General features: G+C 56.5%; 2 protein-coding genes across 6 annotated transcripts; both read right to left on the bottom strand.

The window, feature by feature from the left end:
• Positions 1 to 587: 587 nt before the first annotated feature.
• LOC104691909 (dual specificity protein phosphatase 22-A-like) lies at positions 588 to 13,326 on the bottom strand. 5 transcript variants are annotated; one of them, XM_039558577.1, is made up of 8 exons: positions 13,258 to 13,326; positions 13,044 to 13,119; positions 11,703 to 11,736; positions 11,138 to 11,220; positions 8,825 to 8,874; positions 6,159 to 6,233; positions 5,614 to 5,785; positions 588 to 1,892 (listed from the first exon to the last, which is right to left on the bottom strand). In XM_039558577.1, the coding sequence occupies exons 2-8, from the start codon at positions 13,062 to 13,064 to the stop codon at positions 1,686 to 1,688; spliced, it is 642 nt and encodes a 213-aa protein (XP_039414511.1). In that variant the 5' UTR covers positions 13,065 to 13,119; positions 13,258 to 13,326; the 3' UTR covers positions 588 to 1,685. The 5 variants fall into 5 exon arrangements, with proteins under 5 accessions (XP_039414511.1, XP_039414509.1, XP_039414512.1 ...); XM_039558575.1 differs by lacking the exons at positions 13,044 to 13,119; positions 13,258 to 13,326 and having other exon boundaries at positions 11,703 to 11,919; XM_039558578.1 differs by lacking the exons at positions 11,138 to 11,220; positions 11,703 to 11,736; positions 13,044 to 13,119; positions 13,258 to 13,326 and adding an exon at positions 10,650 to 10,745.
• Positions 13,327 to 14,054: 728 nt separating this feature from the next.
• Positions 14,055 to 18,482, bottom strand: LOC104691910. The gene is made up of 5 exons (XM_039558582.1): positions 18,387 to 18,482; positions 17,555 to 17,634; positions 16,569 to 16,736; positions 15,167 to 15,298; positions 14,055 to 14,320 (listed from the first exon to the last, which is right to left on the bottom strand). The coding sequence occupies exons 2-5, from the start codon at positions 17,631 to 17,633 to the stop codon at positions 14,184 to 14,186; spliced, it is 516 nt and encodes a 171-aa protein (XP_039414516.1). The 5' UTR covers position 17,634; positions 18,387 to 18,482; the 3' UTR covers positions 14,055 to 14,183.
• Between the last annotated feature and the right edge of the window lie 1,899 nt (positions 18,483 to 20,381).

Raw genomic sequence — 20,381 nt, 5'->3', positions numbered from 1 at the left:
GGAGGGTGCTGCTGCTCTGGGGAATCATTCCCTGTGATTCCCCAAACTGGGGGGATTTTCCCAGGTTTTGCTTTGGTGCCGTGGTTCCCTGGGGAATGTCTGAACCCCGGGAGGGGCAGGGCCCGCCGGGCTGTGGAGGTTATCACACCTCGGGCAAAGCCAATCTCTGCTTATCACCCATCTCCAATGACTTCCTATTAACTCCCACTTTCTTCTCTTTTCTCTTCCTGCGTGCAAGTTCCATTTTTCTGCTTCCTAAAATGATAACGGGGGCTTTAAATCCAGCATTGATCCCGTTCGCTCACTCAGCCCCCTCCACCAACAGCCTTGATCCCATTCATTGCTTTCCCACGCATGGCATTACTTCCATGTGGAGTAACAGCCACAGGGACCCTTTTCTCCACCTAAAAAATGGGAAAAGTCCCCGTTTTTCTTCCCCCTGGAATTCTACACGTCATGGATAAACACTGAATATTGAAATCTTTTCGTTTTGCTGGTGGTTCTCACCAAGAAAATGGGAAGCAGGGCGGTCACTTCAGTCCATCTCTGTATTCCCACCAGGAACAAATCAAGTCCAGGCACCCTCGTGATTTTAGTCACTCTCTTCTTTATTAGGAGCTGGGCCAGTCACCCCTGGTGCCGTCACATGATGAGTACCCAGAAATCTTCATTGAGAGAATTCCTAGAAATGTTTTGAATCCCTTTTTTCTTAGAAGGAATTGCAGAACAGATGTTTCTGAGTGGACAAACAAGGTATTTATGGCGAAAGGCCGAGATGGCACGGAAGGGTTGAAGGTTTCCGTGCAGAAGGGCTGAATCCATGGCATGGGACCCTCCTTGTAAGGCAGATGGGGGGATTCCTGCCAAAGGAAGCTCTGGAAAAGCACAGCACGAGCTTGGGATGAAAAACTGGGCGTGGCCATGGGTTTTAGGTATTAAAAAGGTTTTTGGAGAGGGACAGAGTTAAATTGGTCCGTGGGTTGAGTGAGTCCAACCAAGCTTTTGGCATCTTTGGCAAGCGGGGACACTCAGATGGGGCTCAGGGCAAACCCAAAACCACTCTGGCTCCAGAGATGGAGGCAGTGGGACAGGCACCACTGGATTTTCCCCCTCCCTGGGGTTGGGATAAGGAAAATGCCAGATATTCACCTGCCTAGGACCAGGCTGGACTGGGAAACTCCATGCACAGCAAGGGGCAGCCCCAGAGAGCCTCCAGCCTCTCTCCCCATCCCACTGGGTGCTGGCCGAGGCTCAGCAGCACCCCTACATCCCAACATTCATCCCTCCTTCCTCAGGGAAACAGAGGACAAGGCGGCCTCTCTCCATCTCCCCCCACCTTGGATTTCCAAGGTCGGCAGCACCATTCCCGTGCCCTGCCAGAGGAGCGCCCAGGTATTGTAATGAGGAGAGAGGGACGGGGCTGGCTGCTGCTCCGAGGGTGGAAAAGCGGCTCTAATCCATTGGGAAAGGGGGAATGGGTCAGAGCAGGACACTGTCACCCACAAACTGGAGCTGGCAGCTGATGGGGAGCTCCGTGAGTCCTGCCCCCCCTGCTCCAAGCCTGGAGCCCACGCTGGTGCTGGCGGATTTCTGCCCTAGACTTGAATCCCTGGGGGTGCTTGGCAAAGGGAAAACTGAGTTTTCCAAGCCCCAGGGCCAGCGCCTGCCGGGGAACAGCCGGCTGCTTATCTGTTCATCCATCTGCTGCCACCGGTGCCACCTGCGTGGCAGGGAGGAGGGAAGGTGGGAGCTGGGGAGCGGAGCCAGGAGCAATCCCTGCTCCCCAGCTGCTGCTCCTTCTGCCCCTCGTGCTGCTGGCCCAGCAAGCGCTGCAGCTCCTCCTGGTCCTGGAAGGGGTTCCTGCCGTAATCCCGGCGGATCCAGGAGCGGTACTGCCAGGAAAAAAGGTTGTCAGGGTCACCTGAAAAGGCTGAGAGACCCCCAGAGAGAGAGCAAGGCTGCTACAGCTCCAATGGAAAGCAGGGAGCCAAGCAATTCCTGCTGCATTCCCAGCCCTCCGCAGCCTCAGGCGAGGCCGGGGGATCCCCAGGCACATCCAGCACGCAGGAAGGTCCCAATCCCACCGGAGCTCACACTCATCTCACCACGGATGCTGTGGATCCCCCCCATCCCAGCACTCCCCACATCCCCAGCCCGGCACAGAGCTGGCAGCACCCTCAGCTTCCCGCAGTGGCTGCAGCTGGGACAGCAGCTTTATTTATTTCTGCTTGCCAAGAAGCTGCTGCTGTTCCTCGTGTGCCTGAATTCCCGTAAGGAATGCTTCCCGAAGCTTTCCCCCCCCGCCGAGATGGCCCTTGCAAGGTGGGGCAGGTTTGTTGTCAGAGCACCTCGCTCACCACCGGGAGGTTGTGGGGAACTTCTCATCCCCCTCATCCCGACTGCTCCCGAGGCAGGAGTATCCCGGTGGCCAGGGGCCAGCTGGAAGCAGGCTGAGGCCTGGAGGTGGCTGGGAAGGAAGGGATGGTCCAGAGAAACTGTTCCCGTTACTGCTGGGATGAGGAAAGAGCCAGACAGTCCCAAATTGCAGCACCGAGGAGCGTGGGCAGGAAGGGGCAGCTGTGCCAGGATTCACCATTCCGGCTGCCCAGGGCTTGTAGGGAACAACCAGAGCTCTGCCAGCTCCCTGAGGAGCTGGGAACCTGCTGCTCCAGCTAGGAATTACTGGGATGAGTGGTAGGAGCACACCCAGCAACAGCAAACACCTCGGGAAAAGGATGGAGGGCACCCGTGGGTGCAAAGGGTGCAGAGAGGGACTGAGCATGGGAGCCCTGGGATGGGGTGGCACAGGGACAGGATGGGATTCAGCTAGGGGATCCAGAGGGAGATGGAAGCAGCTCCCATGAGCTTGGCACCCCTTGGATGAGGTGCCTTTGCTGTGGATTCGGCTTCCCAAATGGGCACTAGCCACCAAGTTCGCAGGAAAAGTTCGGGATGCAGGACAGCAGGATTGGCAGCTCAGCACTGGATGAGCCACAAGGGCAAAAAAGCCTGAGACTGACCCTGGTGGTATCCCCCTCTCCTGCAGCCAGGGAAAATCAGCTGGGGCAGGGGGGATTTCCAGTGGGAATGTCTGGATTTCCCAAATTCACTCCGTCCCACAGCAGGACTCGCCACGGCTGTTACACAACTGCCACCTGCCAGCAGGAAGATCCCGTGCTCAGGGCGCTCCCCCAGAGCCAGACCTGTACTCCTTGCTAGGAAACAACCCCTGGGAAGTGAGACCCAAAGGGTTTGGGACAGGATTTGGGACAAGAATCCACACCAGGATCTCATGGGGGGAACATCCCTTCCATGGAAACCATGCAGAGGGATGAAGCTCCATGGGAAGAGCTGCCTGGCACCCACCAAGGCTCAGCACCCAGGCTCGGAGCTGGATCCCACCACCCAGGGAGGAGGGAAGGAGTGGGTGGGAGATGGGGGAAGCTGCCAGGCATTTCCTTTTAAAGCCAGAGCAAGAAGTGGTTCCAGCCCGTTTCCTCCAGCACAGACCACCAACCCACTGCCCTCCTCCTCCTCCCCCCTCTCTCTCCCAGGCCAGGAGCACCCAGCCCATCTAGGATGGCACCAGGGGGAGAAAGGCAGCCTGGCCATGTTGTGCCAGTACCACAGGGCACGGATCTGTCACCAGAGTGCCCATGTGTGCGCTCTGTCACATCCACACTGTCTTGTCTGTGCCTGCTGACTTCCTTTTCTAACCTTACCCATCCTCCTGCTGCTGCTCTTGGTCCCTTCCTTCCTTCTTTATCCCTCCAGCCCAGAGAAGCCCCATTTGGCAGCTTGAAACCGCAGCTGCACGCTCCAGCAGCGAGGCTGGGCAGTCCCAGGGAGCATCTTCCCCATTCCTTCCTCTCATGCTCCCGTCTGAGCTCCCTGGGATGAAGGAAACTGAGGCACCACAGCCTGAGGAGGTGCCCAGAAGGACCAACCTGCTTCCTCACAGGTTTCAAGCAGCAAGGTTTGAGGCTTTTCCACCCCCAAGGGCCATTCCCTCCCCAGTGCTGTCATCACGGAGTGGGAGTTTCAAGGAAAAGGCAGCTCTTGCTAAATCCCACGGTCAAGAAAACACATCCAAGTGCCTCCACCCTTGGCTGTGCCTCGGGTATTTCAGGGAAAGCATTGCAAAGCCACTGGCAAAACTTGGGAGGTGATGGAAAAGCAGCTTCCAAGGGATAGGGAGGAAAGCGTGGTGACCATTGAGCCCAGTCTGGATGCTGGGAGCAGGAGGAATAACTGGGATGAGCAAACCCCAGAGCAGGGCCTGTGTGGGGATGCAGCCAGAGTGTGGGAAGGGCCAGGGAGAGGTGGCCCAGCCAGGGGAAGCCCCGCAGGGAATCTCCAGCCCCTGGGGTGTTTTGTAATCCCTTGGAGCATTTTCCACCCCCCTCCACAGGCGTTTCTGCAAGCTGGTGATAACGGGGCACAGCCACATCCCTCATGTGACAGCGCCCGCCGCAGCCGGGGAAGGGAACTTGGGGCTGGGGAAGGGGCTGGCCTTTGGGCCAGTGCCTCGTGCTGTCCCTGCTCCCTCCTGGGAGGACAGGAATTCCCTGCAAGGGCTCGGCAGGGCCGGAGGGACCTCAGGGTCCTGTCTGTCACGGGGCCATCGCAGGATGCTCGGGGCTGCAGAGGGTGGGGGGCTCTGCCTCCAGGGATGGTGCCGAGTCCAGGGGTGACATGGGCGGTGACATCCCTGGCACACCTCTTTTCCACGGTTCCCCTTTCCTTGCAGAGGTCCAGCTGTGTCCCAGGTGAAGTTTGGGACCCCAGGGATGGGTGAAGGAGCAGAGTCCAGAGTGGGAGGCTGGAGGCAGCCGGAGAGCCAGGTGGGAGCTGTGCTTTTAAAGGCCTTTTCCTTTGCTTTTTAAGGCCTTTCCCTCTGCCTTTCAAGGCCTTTTCCTCTGCTTTCGGAGGCTTTCCAGGTCAAAAGTGCAGCTCTGATCTCTGCTCCCAGTTGAACGTGCCACTGTCATCCCAGCTGCTGGAATCCTGCTGGGCTCTGCTCCATCCTCCCTCCCCTGCACGGATGGGAACCCATCCAGCCCGAGCTTCTGCTCTCCCAAAATCTGCTGCTCCATCTCATTTTGGGGAGGAAAGATTGGAGATTTCTCCACCCACACTTGCTCCCACCTGTCACCTGCCTCTGCAGGCTGGCACAGGGAGCCCTGGCACATCCAAGCGTGCCCAGACATCCCGAAACTCCTCACAAGAGCCTTCCTCCCTCTCCACTCCCCTTCTTCGCCTCCAGCTCCCGCCGTGCTGCATTCCTGGAAATTGGCCCAGCTCCTTCCTAAGGTTCCCAAGGGACAAACTGCTCTCCCATCCCTCCCGCTGTGTCCTAACTCATGAAAACAAGTTTAGGGTTTTCTAGTTTAGGGTTTAGGGTTTTCCAGAGCTTTTGGAAGTGCGCTCACATAATATCGAGGCACTTCTTAAAAATTTATTTTCCTTTTTTTTTTTTTTTGCGTGCAAACCCCCAAATCCCCAGGTAATCAATGACATTCCCAAAATCCAGCTGGGACAAACAGAGAGCTGCATGCAAAGGAGCTGCACCTGGTTGCAAACCCCTCCAAAATGTATCCAAGGGGACTTTACCTCCCGGAGCAGGGTCCTCTCGTATTCCTGCAGCTGCTGCTGGAACCCGGCGTTGGGGCTGGCGTAGGAGCGCACGGCCTTGGTGGCAGCCAGGCAGCTCTGCCAGCCCAGCTCTGTCACCGTCATCAGGTAGGCCACCAGGATGGTGGTGCTGCGGGACACCCCGGCCAGGCTGGAACGGCCCAGGGAGCCGCGTCAGGGAGAGGATCCCGCGGGCATCACCCGTGGGATGGAGGTTCCCTCGCTGGGGCGCTGGCAGGCATGGATTGGGAGGGGGTAAGGAGCTCTCTCACCACTGCTGTGACCCCCCTGTCCCCTCCTCAAGCCTGTCCCACGGCTTGGATGCTCAGGTGGTCAGTGCAAGGAGCACCCATCCCTGTGGAGCCAGAGGTGGGCACCTTCCCACGGCACTCCCGCTGTTCCGTGCCTCCTCCTCTCCTTCCTGCCCTTCCCCAGTGATGTCCCACCCCAAGGACACTTTCTGGGAGCCCACCCCCAGCTCCCAGGGGATGGATGGGGCCTGAGGGGGTCACAGCAGCTCTCACCAGTGCACCAGGCAGCCTCCCCCTCCGAGCCGGCACTCGTGGATGAACTGGATGCACTCCTTAAAATGCTGCAGCCTGTGGGGAGAGGGGCAGGAGGTGAGGAGGGAAGGGCTGCCAGTCCGTGCAGGGCACTGGGACACCCTGAAAACAGCACCAGCGTCACTCCCAAGGACTTCCCACCACCCTGGGGCTACCAGCGTGGGGTGGGAGCAGAGATCCTGCCGCTGCCAAGTGAAGGGAATGACCTGGGAGATTTCCCGGGGCATTTCCTTCTTCCTGAGGGATCAAGGAATGAGGGTGATGCCACCAGCTCAGCCCCAGGGGCACGGCCGGCAGGGAAAGGTGTCACCTCATGCTCAAGGGACACGAACTCTCCCAGTTCTCCTGCCTCACCCCTCATTCCCAAACAGTGCCAAAAACACCTGCTTCCCTCCCAGGGAAAGATGGAGAGATGCCAGTGGGAAAGAAAGGGAGGATGGGAAAGGGAGAGTGGGAAAGGGAGATGGGAAAGGGAGGATGGGAAAGGGAGGAAAGGAAAGGGAGGAAAGGAAAGGGAGAATGGGAAAGGGAGAATGGAAAAGGGAGGGAGGGAAAGGGAGAATGGGAAAGGGAGAATGGGAAAGGGAGAATGGGAAAGGGAGCATTTTGCAGCAAAACGGGGCAGGTGGGAGCCCGGGCTTCCACACCTGGAAAACAGGATAACTAATTCCATGTGTACTGAGTGGGCAGAGCTGGGTGTTTGTGGCAGGCTCTGGTGAGACCCATCCCTCCAGCTCATCCCTGGCTGGGATTCCAGGAGCTGTTGTCCCGCTGAGATCCCACGCTGAGCCAGGTATTCCTCTCCTTCCAATGAAACCTGCCCATCCCTCCCCGCTGCCAGCATCACACCGAGCCCTGGGGCAGTTTTGAGGCAGAAAACCTGATTCTGGTCACTTGTGCTGCTGGTGGCCTCCCTGAGCACCCAGGCCTGGGTTTTCCAGGAGGAGAAGAGGGTCCCTTTGGCAGCACCTCTGCTCCGGCGCCGGACTTCCTCTGCCTCCGCGTGACGGGGTGGGCGTGCACCCACGCAGCCTTCCGGATTTCTCAGAAACCAAAGCATGACCTCCCACGGTTATTCCCACTGTGCCCCTTGCCAAGGGAGCTGGTGTCCCTCTGGGAACCCTCCAGAATCTCCTCCATCCCTGCTAGCCCATGGAGAAGGGTGCCCTGGGAGCGCTGGGCTTGGCACCTTCCAGGGAGGCAAACAAGGATGAATTTATTCAGGAATAGGAGCGGGTTCTGCTTCCCAGGAAGAGCAGGAGAGATGAGGGAGTCTCTGACACTGCGGTCAGGCTAAAAATACTGAGCCTCTCATTCCTGGGAGGAGCTGTCAGTGCAAGGCTCCTCCAGCACCACAGCAAACGGAGCATCACCCTTTGGGAGGATTTCCCCTGCCTAAAGCCTGTCCCAGGGGATTTCCCTGCTGGCCCTGCTGATCTTCACGGAGCTACCAACATCCCCCCAGGCCTGCAGGTGCTGCCCACACAGCTCCGAGCTCTCCAGATCCCAATCCTGCCCTCCAGCCCCTCGGTAGGAGCAGCAGGAATGTCCCATGCCACAAGGACACGATGCTCGTGCCTCCAGCCTGCATCCCTCTCCCAACCCATCCCAAAGGATTTTAGCTCCCCATCCATCCTCACCCACTCCAGGGGTGTTTTTCCCAGTGGGAAAGCTCTGCCTGTGCTTTTCCAGCCTCAAAGTGTGGGATCAGGGAGTGGAATGGCAGCGCTGAGAGCCCGAATCACAAGCAGGACACAAAGTTCACCAGGATTGTGAAATCCAAGGCACAAACTGACAAGCAGAAAATAGTTTCTTGAATAACTCTTCCTTCCTGCAGGCAGCCTTATCTTTTTTTCCCCCTCCCTTTATTTTTTTTTTTTCCCTTTCGTAGAGATGCCACAAACGCAAAGAAATGAGCGAAGTGGAAAAAAAAAATTAACAGCGAAAAATCCCAGTTCTTGCTGAGGCAGGGTTTTCTTGTAAAGCTTCTCTTTCCGCTCAGCAGCAGCATGAGCAAGCAGAATTCCACCCCCGGGCACGGCTGCTCCCAAGGATGCTGGAAAAACCAGCACCTCCACAGGCAGGGCTCAGTCTGGGCCCTGGGAATTAAGTTTTGATGTTTTTTAGGGTTTGATTGGAGAGAAAAATCCCGTGGATTTGCCAATTTGCTGGTGCAAATGGATGATTTATTGGATGCCCAGCACCCAAAGCAGCAGCATCCCACAAAATCCTGGGAATTCCTCCCAGCTCCTCTCAGCAGCTTCATCTCCAAAAGATCATTCCAAGCATCTGTGCTTTAGATGGTGAAAAAAAAAATGTGTGTTTTAATAAATGCCGTATTTCTCTTTCCAAAACAAAAATGCCTGACACAAATCGTCTTTCCAACACTCCAATTTTCAACCCTGCCCAGCAGAATAATTCTGAAATGTGATGAAAAATCAAATTTCCTGACTGCAAACACACATTAAAAATGGATTTTAAGCCCTAAAGTGTTATTTACCACACAAAAAATGAACCCCAGCTTCTGGGAAGCTCAGAAATTTCACAGCATGGATGGACTAAACCTTCATCCTGCAGAACCTGAGCTTTTATTGACCAACAGGAAAAAAGGATGGGAAATAACTTACAGGTTTTCACTGGATGAATCCGAGGCCGAGATACACAGATAGGTCATGTCCTGTAATACAGAATTAAATAGCAATAAAATACCTCCAAGAAGCATTAAATCTCCATTTCTCTTTTTTTTTCCCTTCCTCAGCTGACCCTGAGGGGAGAAGAAAGCTGGAAACCGCTTTGGGGTTTGCTCCACTCCGATGGATGGCTGCATCCATCCCATCCCGGGCGATTTCCTCTCAGTCCCAGAGGACAGGCCAGGCTGTGGGGACAACTACAACACTCAGGAACCCCCAAACCCAGAGCCAGCCCTTTTCCAGGCCCCAAACTCCACCAGGAAGATGTGTGTGACCACGCACTGACAAAGCCACTCTCATCAATGAGTTATTTCCTCCCCGTGCTTTTAATACCCCATAAATCATCTGCTGCCTGCTGGCCTAGGTCAGATTACTTTCCTCTCCTTAAAACATCGCTTCCTCGATCCTCCCTGTTCGCAGCTAAATTTAGATCCTTTTTATCTGGGGGTTGGGTTTTTTTTTTAATCCTTTCTTAGCAAAACGGGGGGAAAATCCCGCAGCCAGAGCGCCAGGGATTGCCCCATCTCCATCAGCTCCCTCCTGGCGCAGGCAGCCCGACCCCACGGACCACCCTCCAGCCCAGGAGGCTGGGAAAAGCGGATTATTTAAGGAGGGGAGGGGCGGAGAAGGATGGGAAAAGGGATAATTCTGCGCTGGAATGACCCCTGCTGCAAGGATGAGCGTGGATTTCCCACATCCCATGCACAGCTCCATCCGTGCCGGCTGCCATCCCAACCTCGCCACACCGGGAAGAGCCACCACGCCATCAAACCCACCGTGGAGCAACCAAAACGACCTCAACCCACCCCAAACCCCGACCCACACCCCCTCAATCCCGCATTAATCCAGCGGCTCCCCGTTCCCCGCGGGGCCGGGCGTCCCCATCCCGCCGGGCGGAGCGGGGCCACGCGTGGCAGCGGTGCTGGGCTTTGCGGTCGCCGTGATTGACACGTTGCTCAACCCCCCATCCCCTCACCCCCCCGAGCCTTTCCGCTTCCCCTCGGTGCGGCTTTGCTCCGTGTTGTAAGCGCTCCGTGCGGTTTGCTCCCCGTCGGGCCGAGCCCCGCGCTCGCCGGCCCCAGCGGCTGCCCCGGCCCGGCCCGGAGCCGTTTGTCCTTCCCTTCTTTCCCTCCCCTCTCCACGTTACTCAACGCCTCAGGAGGGAAAAGGATCCAGCTGGGGTTTTGTTGGGGTTCCCTCCCTTCTGGCCCCGAAAGGGTGAGGGGGTCCTGGTGGTCCCGTTCGCCTTCTGCAGCATCCCAACATTGGGGTGAAGCAGCCCCGCCACGAGAAGGATGTGGAGCTGCTGGAGCAATTGCAGAGGAGCCAGGGAAATGCTCCAAAAGCTGGGAAAACTCTGCTCTGGAGCCAGGCTGGGAGAGCTGGGAGTGCTCACCTGGAGAAGAGAAGGCTCCAGGGAGAGCTCAGAGCCCCTTGCAGGGCCTAAAGGGGCTCCAGGAGAGCTGGAGAGGGACTGGGGACAAGGGACGGAGGGACAGGACACAGGGAATGGCTTCCCAATGCCAGAGAGTGGATTTAGATGGGATATTGAGAAGGAATTCCTGGCTGTGAGGGTGAGGAGGCCCTGGCACAGGGTGCCCAGAGCAGCTGTGGCTGTCTCTGGATCCCTGGAAGTGTCCAAGGCCAGGCTGGACAGGGCTTGGAGCAACCTGGGACAGTGGAAGCTGTCCCTGTGGCCCCATCAGGTATCCAGCACCCCACGGCCGTGCCCCTCACTCCTCGCACATCCCGGGAGCCGAACCTGCAGCTGCTCCCGGCTCACGGAACCATCCGGGCAGGATTTGTCCGACACCTCTGGCATCATCCCCGGAGCCGCTCCCTCCTGCCTCAGTTTCCCCACCGGCATCCCGAGGACCAGCGAGGCGGGAGAAGCGGGGACACCGAGCGGGCAGTGCCAGCTCCGGGAGCGGCTCCCGCCGTGTCCCCTCCCCGCCGGGGCTCCATTCGCGGGGCGCCGCCGCCCTCTCGTGGGGACCCCTCGGCAGCACCGGGCACCCGCCCGGCCCGGCCCCGCAGCGCTGCCCCCCAAAACCACCCAGCGATGCCCGTGACCCCATAAACAGCCCGCTGCCCCCTCCCCAAAGCCGGCGCTGTGAGTCGGTGCGAATCGGTGCGAATCCCGCATTGCCTCTCCCCAGGCCAGGGGAAGTTCCTGCGTGTCCCATCTGCACCTTCCCAGTCCCTGCTGCCCCGGGGTGGTCCCCCAGGCCCCCCCACCCGGGCACGCACCTCCAGCACGGGCTTGGCGCGGTTGTGGACGGACAGGATGTGGGTCACCCCCTTCCTCAGCAGGTTCTCATGGTCCTCGGAGTCTGGAAAAGGGAGCCATGTGGGAATTACCTGTCTCCTGGGACCCCCCACCCCCTGAGCCCCATTCCAGCCCTTCCCGCTGCCTCTCCTCCCACACGGTGCAGGGAATTAGGTTGGCCACCTCCTTCCAAGCAAAATCCCCCTCGGATGCGCTGGGTACTCAGCAGGTTCCTGAAGCCATCCCCAAAATCAGAAATGATCCCGATAACTCAGAAAAGGCTGTTGTGTCCTCGCTGTTGAGGAGGTTTCCAGACATGTGTTCCAGCATGGCTGGTGACCACAGCTTGCAGTGGACATCCCTTTCCAGGGCTGGAGTGGGATCACTGGCAATTGGCATGGGGATTTGAGGCAACTCTGGATCTCTGGAAGACACTGAGATTCCCAGCTGGGAGCACATGGAGCTCCCCAGGAGAGGGAATCCTCCAGCCTTGCCAGCCCCCCAGGGATCCCACAGCACCATGGAGGGGCAGGGAAAGACACTTACCACGGATATTCCCCAGGTAGAGGCCGGTGACAATCTGGAAGGTGACAAAAAGGAGAGAGAATTCAGATGGCACCGGGAACAAGGCACATCTGACGTGCTGGGAACATCGAGCTCCAGGTCTGGGTCCAGCAGGATCAGGACACTTGACAAGCCAAGGACCCAAATCCATGGACCAGGAAAGGCTGAACCCACTCAAACCATCATCCCCAACCCCTCAGGAGAGCAGAGCTCAGGAAAACTCAGCACAGAAACGGGAGGGGTTTGGATGTGATCCTGTGGAGTTTCAAAGGTTGCATCTGCCAGCTGGGCATGGATGGGCACTATTTATAGCAGGATTTATATTTATTGCAGTTAAGAGATGTCAAGGCTGCAAATTCGGTCTCCAACTCGCTGCGGCAGGGTTATGAAGGAGAAGAGGGACAGCTCAGGGTGTTTAAGGGGGGTAAGAACCCTCCAGAGCATTTCCCAGGGGCACAGAAGGGAAGAGCTGATTATCAGCTGGACTTGCTGGTGCCCATGTGGCACAACAGCCCTGGTTTGAGGAGTTTGAAGAAGGGTTTCCAACAGCACTGGGTCACATCCAGATGAACCCCAGCCCTTTCCTGGGTGCAAACACCTGGAGTCAACACAAAGTGTGAAGGAGAATGCAGAGTCCTGCATCTTATGGAGACCAAAATCGGATCCTACAGAAGAGTCTGCACCAACCCAAACCTGGGCAACAACAGCCTGGGCTCCCCGAAAGGGTTTGGTGGCACTGGGGGGCTGTAAAAGCCACTTTGCCTGTCAGGCTGAGTTGACAGGGGGTGAAACCCCGGTGTTAAACCACATCAGAGCCATGCAGAGCCAGTTTGCCCTGATCTGATCTCTCTGTTGTTGTCCCAGGGTCTAATTTTAAACTGGAGGGCTCACATTCCAAGTGGTTATTTAAGGACACCGACAGAAATTGATCCCCTCCTCCAGCCCTGGAGGAAAAAGCAGCACCGAAATCCCACTTCCCCCATTGCTGGGGCACATCCTGAGGGTGGAAAGGGGGGAATTTCCCTGCAGGGACCCCTAAGGATGACAATGCCAAGGCTTTACCCCCCCAGGGATGAGCATTTGAGGCCAGCTGTCACTTTTCTGACACCTGCAGACACCGAGCTCCTCCCCTCGGATCTAAACCTTGGATATAAATCCCTACTTGTTTTCTTAATTCTCTTGAAGAGCTTGGAATTCCAAAGGGCTGTGGGAAAGGGGAGAGGCAAATAGTTGTATTTAGGGAATTGTGGTGGCCTGGGAAGTGCCTCCATGGGCTGCAGAAGAAGAGGACGTGCTGGCCACCATCCCACTGTCCCCCTGTACCTTGCTCATTCCACTCCCCATGGATTTTCTCTCCCCAGGATCAGGATTCTGGTGGTTTCTCCGCCTCCAAGGCTACCTGCAAATAAACACCCGGAATTCCCAGAGAGGACGGTGAGATCTGACCCCCTCCAAGAGCTCATCCTTCTGCCAAGAGCAGGAGGAAGGGAAACGCGCCAGGAGGGGAGCAAGCAGAGCCCTGACAAACTCAGCTCACCTGCAGGCTGCTCTGGCGGGTCCTGCTGCTGCTCCGGAGGGAAAGGGAACAGAGAGCAGCTGGTGCCGGGAAGGGGAGGATGAAATAAGGATCTGGGATCGTGGCAAGGCTCAGGTTTCTCTCCCGGCCTCCCTGGGGTTCCACCGCCTTTTGGGAAGGACAGTCCCGGGAGGAAGGACTCCCTTATCCCAGCAGTGCTGCCCAGTTACAGCAGCAGTGAAATGCCAGCATTTCCTGCAATTTTCCAGGCACAAAGCCCTGGCAGCTCCGTGTCCCTCAGCCAGGCCGGTGCCACCAGGCTGCCAGAGGCAGGAGCTGTGCAAAGAGCAGGGGAAAGCAGAATTGCAGCCATCACCAGCCTGGGATTGTCACCCTCATCCTTCTCAGCACCCAAATTTATCACTTAGGGGGTTTTTGAGATGCAGGAAGGGGAGCTCATTGCTTCCTTCCCACCAGATTACCTCACCTTAGAAACCTTCCCAAATTTCTGAGTGGAAGGGAAAGAGGGGCCAGCAAGTGGCTGAGATCCCACCACAGCTCCTAAACCACAACATCAAGTTTCCTGATGGTTTCCTGTCCCATCAGGAAAAGGGCAAACTGAAGTCCAAGCTTGGTTTAGTCTTCAGAGCGGCATTTTTACATTTTGCAGAGTTCAGGGGACACCAGCTTAGCTGGAGGGAGAAATTTGGCAGCAGCTTTCTTAGCCCTTGAAAACATTAAGCCAGGAAGCAAATCTTGTTCAGGAACCGCATGTCCCACCCCAAGAAACACATCCAGAGACCAGCAACAGGCACCTCTCAAGTTAACCAGACATTTATTAGCATTTCTGGAGGTGGAGAGGGTGTTCCAGTACAACAAGCAACGAGGTCACACACAGGTGATGGAATCATTTCATATTCAAGCAGAGCAGGTTCCACTGAGTTGCTTTATTTCTTCCATTCGTTCTTGTCAAAATCCCACTGGGCTGAGATGCCCTCCACGGGGTTAACCCTCATGTCCAACATCCTCTTGGTCTGAGCCGACAGCCACTCCTCGGAGAAGGTGTGCGGGATGGCGCCGTACACTGCGGGGTGGGAATGGCCATTATGGAATTATGTCCTCACATCAGCAAGTTGGGAATTCTGGGCTAAGTTTCACTATCAAAAGGGTTTTTCCCCCCCTGAAGTCATCCCACAGGAGCAGGTTGCTCAGAGAAGCTGTGGTTGCCCCATCCCTGGAAGTGTCCAAGGCCAGGTTGGATGGGGCTTGGAGAAACCCAGGATAGTGGAAGGTGTCCCTGCCCACAGCAGGGGTGGAATGGGATAACCTTCAAGATCCCTCCCAACCCAACCCAGCCCAGCCCAGCCTGTGGTTCTGTGATCTGTTGCAACCTCCACTCCCTGCATCCAGTTTCTGCAGCATCCAGTTCAGACCACATTCCCACACGGATTCTCTTGCTTTCCTCCATCACCAAGATAACAACTCCCTGCTTTCCTTTTTTGGGGAGCCTCAAGGCAGGGAGCAGCTCCTTTAACTGCTGCTCTGCCTCCCAGCACCTGGAGGCTCCCTGGAGGTCAAATCCTTAGCTGGGAAAGCAGCCAAACATGGCAGAAACCCAAATGTTCACTACCAAGGCAGCAAAAGCTTTTCCAGCAGCACAGAGGGGAAGCTCTGGGATCAGGAATATCATCACTCATTCCCCTCCATTTCCTGTCCTCCCAGAGCTCCACCACCTTTCTGTGAGTCAGCTTCCTGAACATTTCTGCTACATCCCCACAAGTTCCAACTCCAGGATGGAGTTTCCAGGGACTAACAAACAGCTCCTGCTGGGAAGTCCCCGTTATGGCTGTTCCATGAAACCATCCTGACCCCACAGAGAATTCCCATCAGGCATCACCTGATCCCGGCTCTCCATGGAAGAGCTACTTACTGAAGTGCTTCTGCCAGATGAGGATGACTCCAGTGAGACCAAGGAAGAACAACACTCCCCCCAGGATGGTTTTCCACTCGTTTGTCCCTTTGTTCATCTCTGCGTAGGTCTCGTTGAATTTCATCCGATACACTGGGGAAAAAATGCATCAAATCCTCTCTTTTAACTTTCCCTGGGATCTGCAGGTGACCAGGAACTCTGCAGAGGGAGGTGAACGAAACCTGAGGCTGCCCAAAAAGGGGATGGATGTTAAATTAGGTTTGGCACACGCCAAAGCCATCAGTTGTTTCATCCCCACATCGATTTTAGTCTCCATTTTACAGATTATGCTAAGGTTGGGCAAAAGTTGCAGTATAGACCTGAAAGGAAAAATGGGAGATTTCCTTCCTCCCCTCCAATTCCCAGTGTGGTTTTTGACCCCAAAGCTTCCTAGCACAAATAATTCCAACAGGAATGCTCCGAGCTCAAAAAGCTTCTCAGCTCTGCCACTGAAATCCACAGGAATTTCAAATCCAAAGCAACAGAAAATTTGGAGAGCGCTCAGGAAGACGTGAGCAATTCCCCAAAGAGTTTTAAACCTTTCCCAGCCCAGGTTCTCCCTTCATACCACAAGAGCAGCTGGAAAAGATGAGACAGTTTTATTTGCAAGTCAAAACACCCACGGGGAGCTTTCACCAGCTGGAATTTGGTTCATGCCAAGGTCAGTGCTCATTAACATTCAAATCCACGTTTGTGTTTGGGGCTCATTTCACTCAGCTGGACTAACAATGGCACGTTGTTGTGTTGAGGAGATTTTTTTCCTTGTTGGAAGCAAGGAACCAAGAAATAAATATAATAATTATTATTATTAGGTTTCTGGAAGAGGAAGGAATGGCTGAATGTGACCTCAGATATGGAGCAGGAGCATTTCATGTTCTGTAACAGCTCCAAAGATCTTGGGAATAAAAACCATGGGTGTGTGCAAACAAGGAGCTCCATCATGATTAAGAAAATTCCTTCATGCATCAGCTCTGCTCATAGAGCCACTGGGAAAAACCTGGATTAAGAGCTGTTCCAGGCATGGCCCGGAACAAAAAGCTGTCAAAAGACTTTTGGTAAGGACCTGGAGTGATAGGACGAGGGGAATGGCTTTGAGCTGAGTGGGTTTAGATGGGATATTGGGAAGGAATTCTTCCCTGGGAGGGTGGGGAGGCCCTGGCACAGAATGCCCAGAGAAACTGTGGCTGCCCCTGGATCCCTGGCAGTGCCCAAGGCCAGGCTGGATGAAGCTTGGAGCACCCTGGGATAAAGGAATGAGATGATCTTCAAGATCCCTCCCCACCCAACCCATGCCACGACACTGAACATGGAAATTGTGTTGCTGCTGCCTGTGGGGTCACTCGAAGCCCCCCCCAGAACCTACATTCCACTTTCTCATCCACGGACAGAGCGCTCCACGACGCCTTCTCCTTCTCCTTGAGCGCCTTCTGCTGCGCAGAGAGGTCCCTCACGAAGGCCACCTCGGGCAGGGGCACGTCCCGCCGGTCCACGTAGCCTGGCAGGGTGTAATCCTCTGCCTTGACAACGCCAGCTGAGGGGGGGGACACAGGGACACCAGTCAAGGTCCTGCACAAACATCTCTGACTGCTCACGACACAAAAGCCAACAGCTCCGAAAGCGCAGGAATGCAGGAGGGAAAAGGTGAAGCATTTAGAGTAAGTGCTGTTCTAAGAGGATAAAAATGGAATCCCAGGATGGTTTGGGTTGGATTGGGAAGGACCTTAAAGCTCATCCCATCCCACCCCCTGCCATGGGCAAGGACACTTCCCACAGTCCCAGGGTGCTCCAAGCCCCTTCCAACACTGCCAGGGATCCAGGAGCGGCTGAGGGAGCTGGGAAAGGGCTCAGCCTGGAGCAAAGGAGGCTCAGGGGGGACCTTGTGGCTCTGCACAAGTCCCTGACAGGAGGGGGCAGCCGGGGGGGGGTCGGGCTCTGCTCCCAAGGAACAGGGACAGGAGGAGAGGGAACGGCCTCAGGCTGGGCCAGGGGAGGCTCAGGGTGGACAGCAGCAGGAATTTCCCCATGGAAAGGGAGCTCAGGCCTTGGAAGTGCCCAGGGAGGTTTGGAGTGCCCATCCCTGGAGGTGTCCCAGGAAGGGCTGGAGGTGGCACTGAGTGCTCTGGGCTGGGGACAAGGTGGGAATCGAGCTTGGACTCGGTGAACCTTGGAGCTCTTTTCCCACCTGAATGATTCCATGACTGCAATTCCTGCCACCTCCCCAAGCTCCCTCCATCCCAACCCTCCCCTCACCCTCACCCACACCCCACCCAGCGCAGCTCTTTGTGCTCCTGCCCTCCAGGACCTGTTTTATTCCCTTCCTGACCCTCCCTGCCAGCAGCCGGGACCCACCGTGTCCATGTGCCCTCAGGCACAGGGAGGTGGAGATGGATCTCCTCCCGACGAGGCTGAACACTCTGGAAGCCAACATCCTGCAAGGGCAGGCAGCAACAGGTCAGTGCCCAAGGTGAAATAAAAACATTTTCCACGAGTTTATATTTAAAAAAAAAAAAAAAAACAAAAAAAAAACCCCAGCCTAGAGGCTTCCTGTTCCTTCTCTAAACAGCAGCACATCACTCTGTGCTTTTCAGGGATAGTCTCCCACAATATTGACCTGGATGGGTCTTTCCCTTCCTGTTTTTAACCCAAGCCTCCCGCACTCGAAGCAAAGGACATTCCCTTATTTCAGTCGCCCTTCTGGGACGCTCTCATTCCAAAATAAGCCATTCCTGGGCAGATTCCAGGAGCCGCAAGCACATCCCACAGCCACTGCAGTGGCCCCTGAGCAGGGAGCAATCCCGGCACATCCCGGGGAAGGGCGGGATCGCACACAAGGGATTCCCGCACACACGGCATTCGAGTTCCTCAGGTGACCCCATCTCAGCCCAAAGCCGCTCAAGCTCCCGCGAGGACCCGCTGTCTGCCCCTGACCTTGCCCTCCCCGACTGTCACCTCAGTGCCGCCCGACATGTCGCGACACCGGTGACATAACCCCACACGGACACGCTGGGACCCGCGGGAGGGGTCGCAGCGCTCCCCCCTCGCACCCCTCCCCGCAACCCCCCAACCCGCGCTGCCCCGCCAGCCCGGGCGCGGATGGAGATGGGGAGGAGCTCCCGTTCTCCCTCCCAGCCCTTTCCCAGCCCGTTCCCGGTCTCCACCCGGCCCGTCCCGGCCCCACGACCTGGCGACCGTCCTCTACCGCGGGCGGGACCGGAAGGAGCCGGGCCGGAAGTGCGGCGCACGCCGGGAGCGCGGCGCAGCGAGCGGCCGGGCCGGAGCGGCCCCGCGCGGGGGCTGACGGGATGCGGGCGGACCGCCGCTGGAGGTTTATCCCGGATTCCCAGAATCCCAGGATCTTTGAGGGTGGAAAAGAACTCCAAAGTCACCCGAGTCCAAGCTGGGCCTGATCCCCACCTTGTCCCCAGCCCAGAGTGCTGAGTGCCACGTTCAGTCATTCCCTGGACACCTCCAGGGATGGGCGCTCCAAACCTCCCTGGGCACTTCCAAGGCCTGAGCTCCCTTTCCATGGGGAAATTCCTGCTGCTGTCCGCCCTGAGCCTCCCCTGGCCCAGCCTGAGGCCGTTCCCTCTCCTCCTGTCCCTGTTCCCTGCGAGCAGAGCCCGACCCCCCCGGCTGCCCCCTCCTGTCAGGGACTTGTGCAGAGCCACAAGGTCCCCCCTGAGCCTCCTTTGCTCCAGGCTGAGCCCCTTTCCAGCTCCCTCAGGAACTCTCCAGCCCCTTCCCAGCTCCCTCAGGAACTCTCCAGCCCCTTCCCAGCTCCCTCAGGAACTCTCCAGCCCCTTTCCCAGCTCCCTCAGGAATTCTCCAGCCCCTTCCCAGCTCCGTTCCCTTCCCTGGATACGCTCCAGGCTCTCAGTGTCTGTGTCATGAGGGGCTCAGAACTGGACACAGGGTTCAAGGTTTGGAGCCCAGGAGCGGCCAAAATCCAGGATGGACAAAGCACAGAGGGCATCCAGGGGTTGGGAAGGGAAGGGGGTCAGTGTGGCAGCTGGGGACGGACGCGGCTGAGACATTGCTGAAGTTATGTTGGGTGTTACCCTTTATACAGAAACCCAGCGTCCTTTATTATTTGGGATGCCCATCCCTGGAAGGGTCCAAACCCAGGTTGGATGGGGCTCGGAGCACCCTGGGCTAGCGGGAGGTGTCCCTGCCACGGATGGGATGGGCTTTAACATCCTTTCCAACCCAAACCACCGAGATTCATGATGACATGGAGCTGATCGGTCACAGATTGGAATCGATGATCCCAGGGGTCTTTTCCAACCCCACCCACTCCACGATTCCCTGTGGCTCAAAGCACACGGTGCTGACCCTCACACACCTGATCCCGTACCCCCCATCCCATAGTGACAAACGAGGTTCACTCTCCTGTGAGAATTTAAAGGGTTTAATATACAGACAATAAGAGACACATAAAATAAAGCAAAGGGAGAACGGCCGGGTGCCTTGGCGCTCTGCCAAGAGCACACCTGATGCTCGAGGTGAGTCCTTTTTATACCATTTTTACTGTCTGTTCTCTATTCACATTCAAACTTTTCCCGGAGCTGTTCGGCATGGCCACTCCTTGGTTCCGCCTTTTTAGAGCATGCGTAGTCTTCTGCCTTGTGGTTTTATTTCTTTTGATTCTTGGCCTTGGGCTCGCCAGGTGAGAGCTGATAGTTGAGTCGGGCTCTTAATTCTCCAGACAGTCAGGGCTGATTGCAGCTTTGGCCTCTTTGCCCCCCGGGCAGAGCGGTGATAGCGGCTCTCGGACTCTCCTGGCCGCCCGTTCTCCGGGCAGAGCAGCCTTTGGGCCCTTTTGTTCCCTGGACAAAGCGTTGATTAGCAGCTCCTCGGGCCTCATCCTCTGCTCGCTTGGAGGTTCTCTTACTTGCTCACACTTGCTAACATTCTTGCTAAAAAGACAGAAAACTACATCCACACAGCAAAAAGCATTTCTAACATTATATAATATCCACCTTAATACTTGCGAGAAGCCAATATTACAATGTATGTTTAAAACACCATCGCTTTTTACGCGGATCCTCCCGGCCCTCCTCACACCCCAAATCCACCCCAAATCCACCCCAAATCCATCCCAAACCCACCCCAAATCCACCCCAAATCCACCCCAAACCCACCCAAACCCACCCCAAATCCACCCCAAACCCACCCC

Source organism: Corvus cornix, chromosome 11 (genome assembly GCF_000738735.6).
Source record: "Corvus cornix cornix isolate S_Up_H32 chromosome 11, ASM73873v5, whole genome shotgun sequence".
Classification (NCBI taxonomy): domain Eukaryota; kingdom Metazoa; phylum Chordata; class Aves; order Passeriformes; family Corvidae; genus Corvus; species Corvus cornix.
Note: the sequence above shows the minus strand (reverse complement) of the source record. Positions and strands in the feature narration are given on the sequence as shown.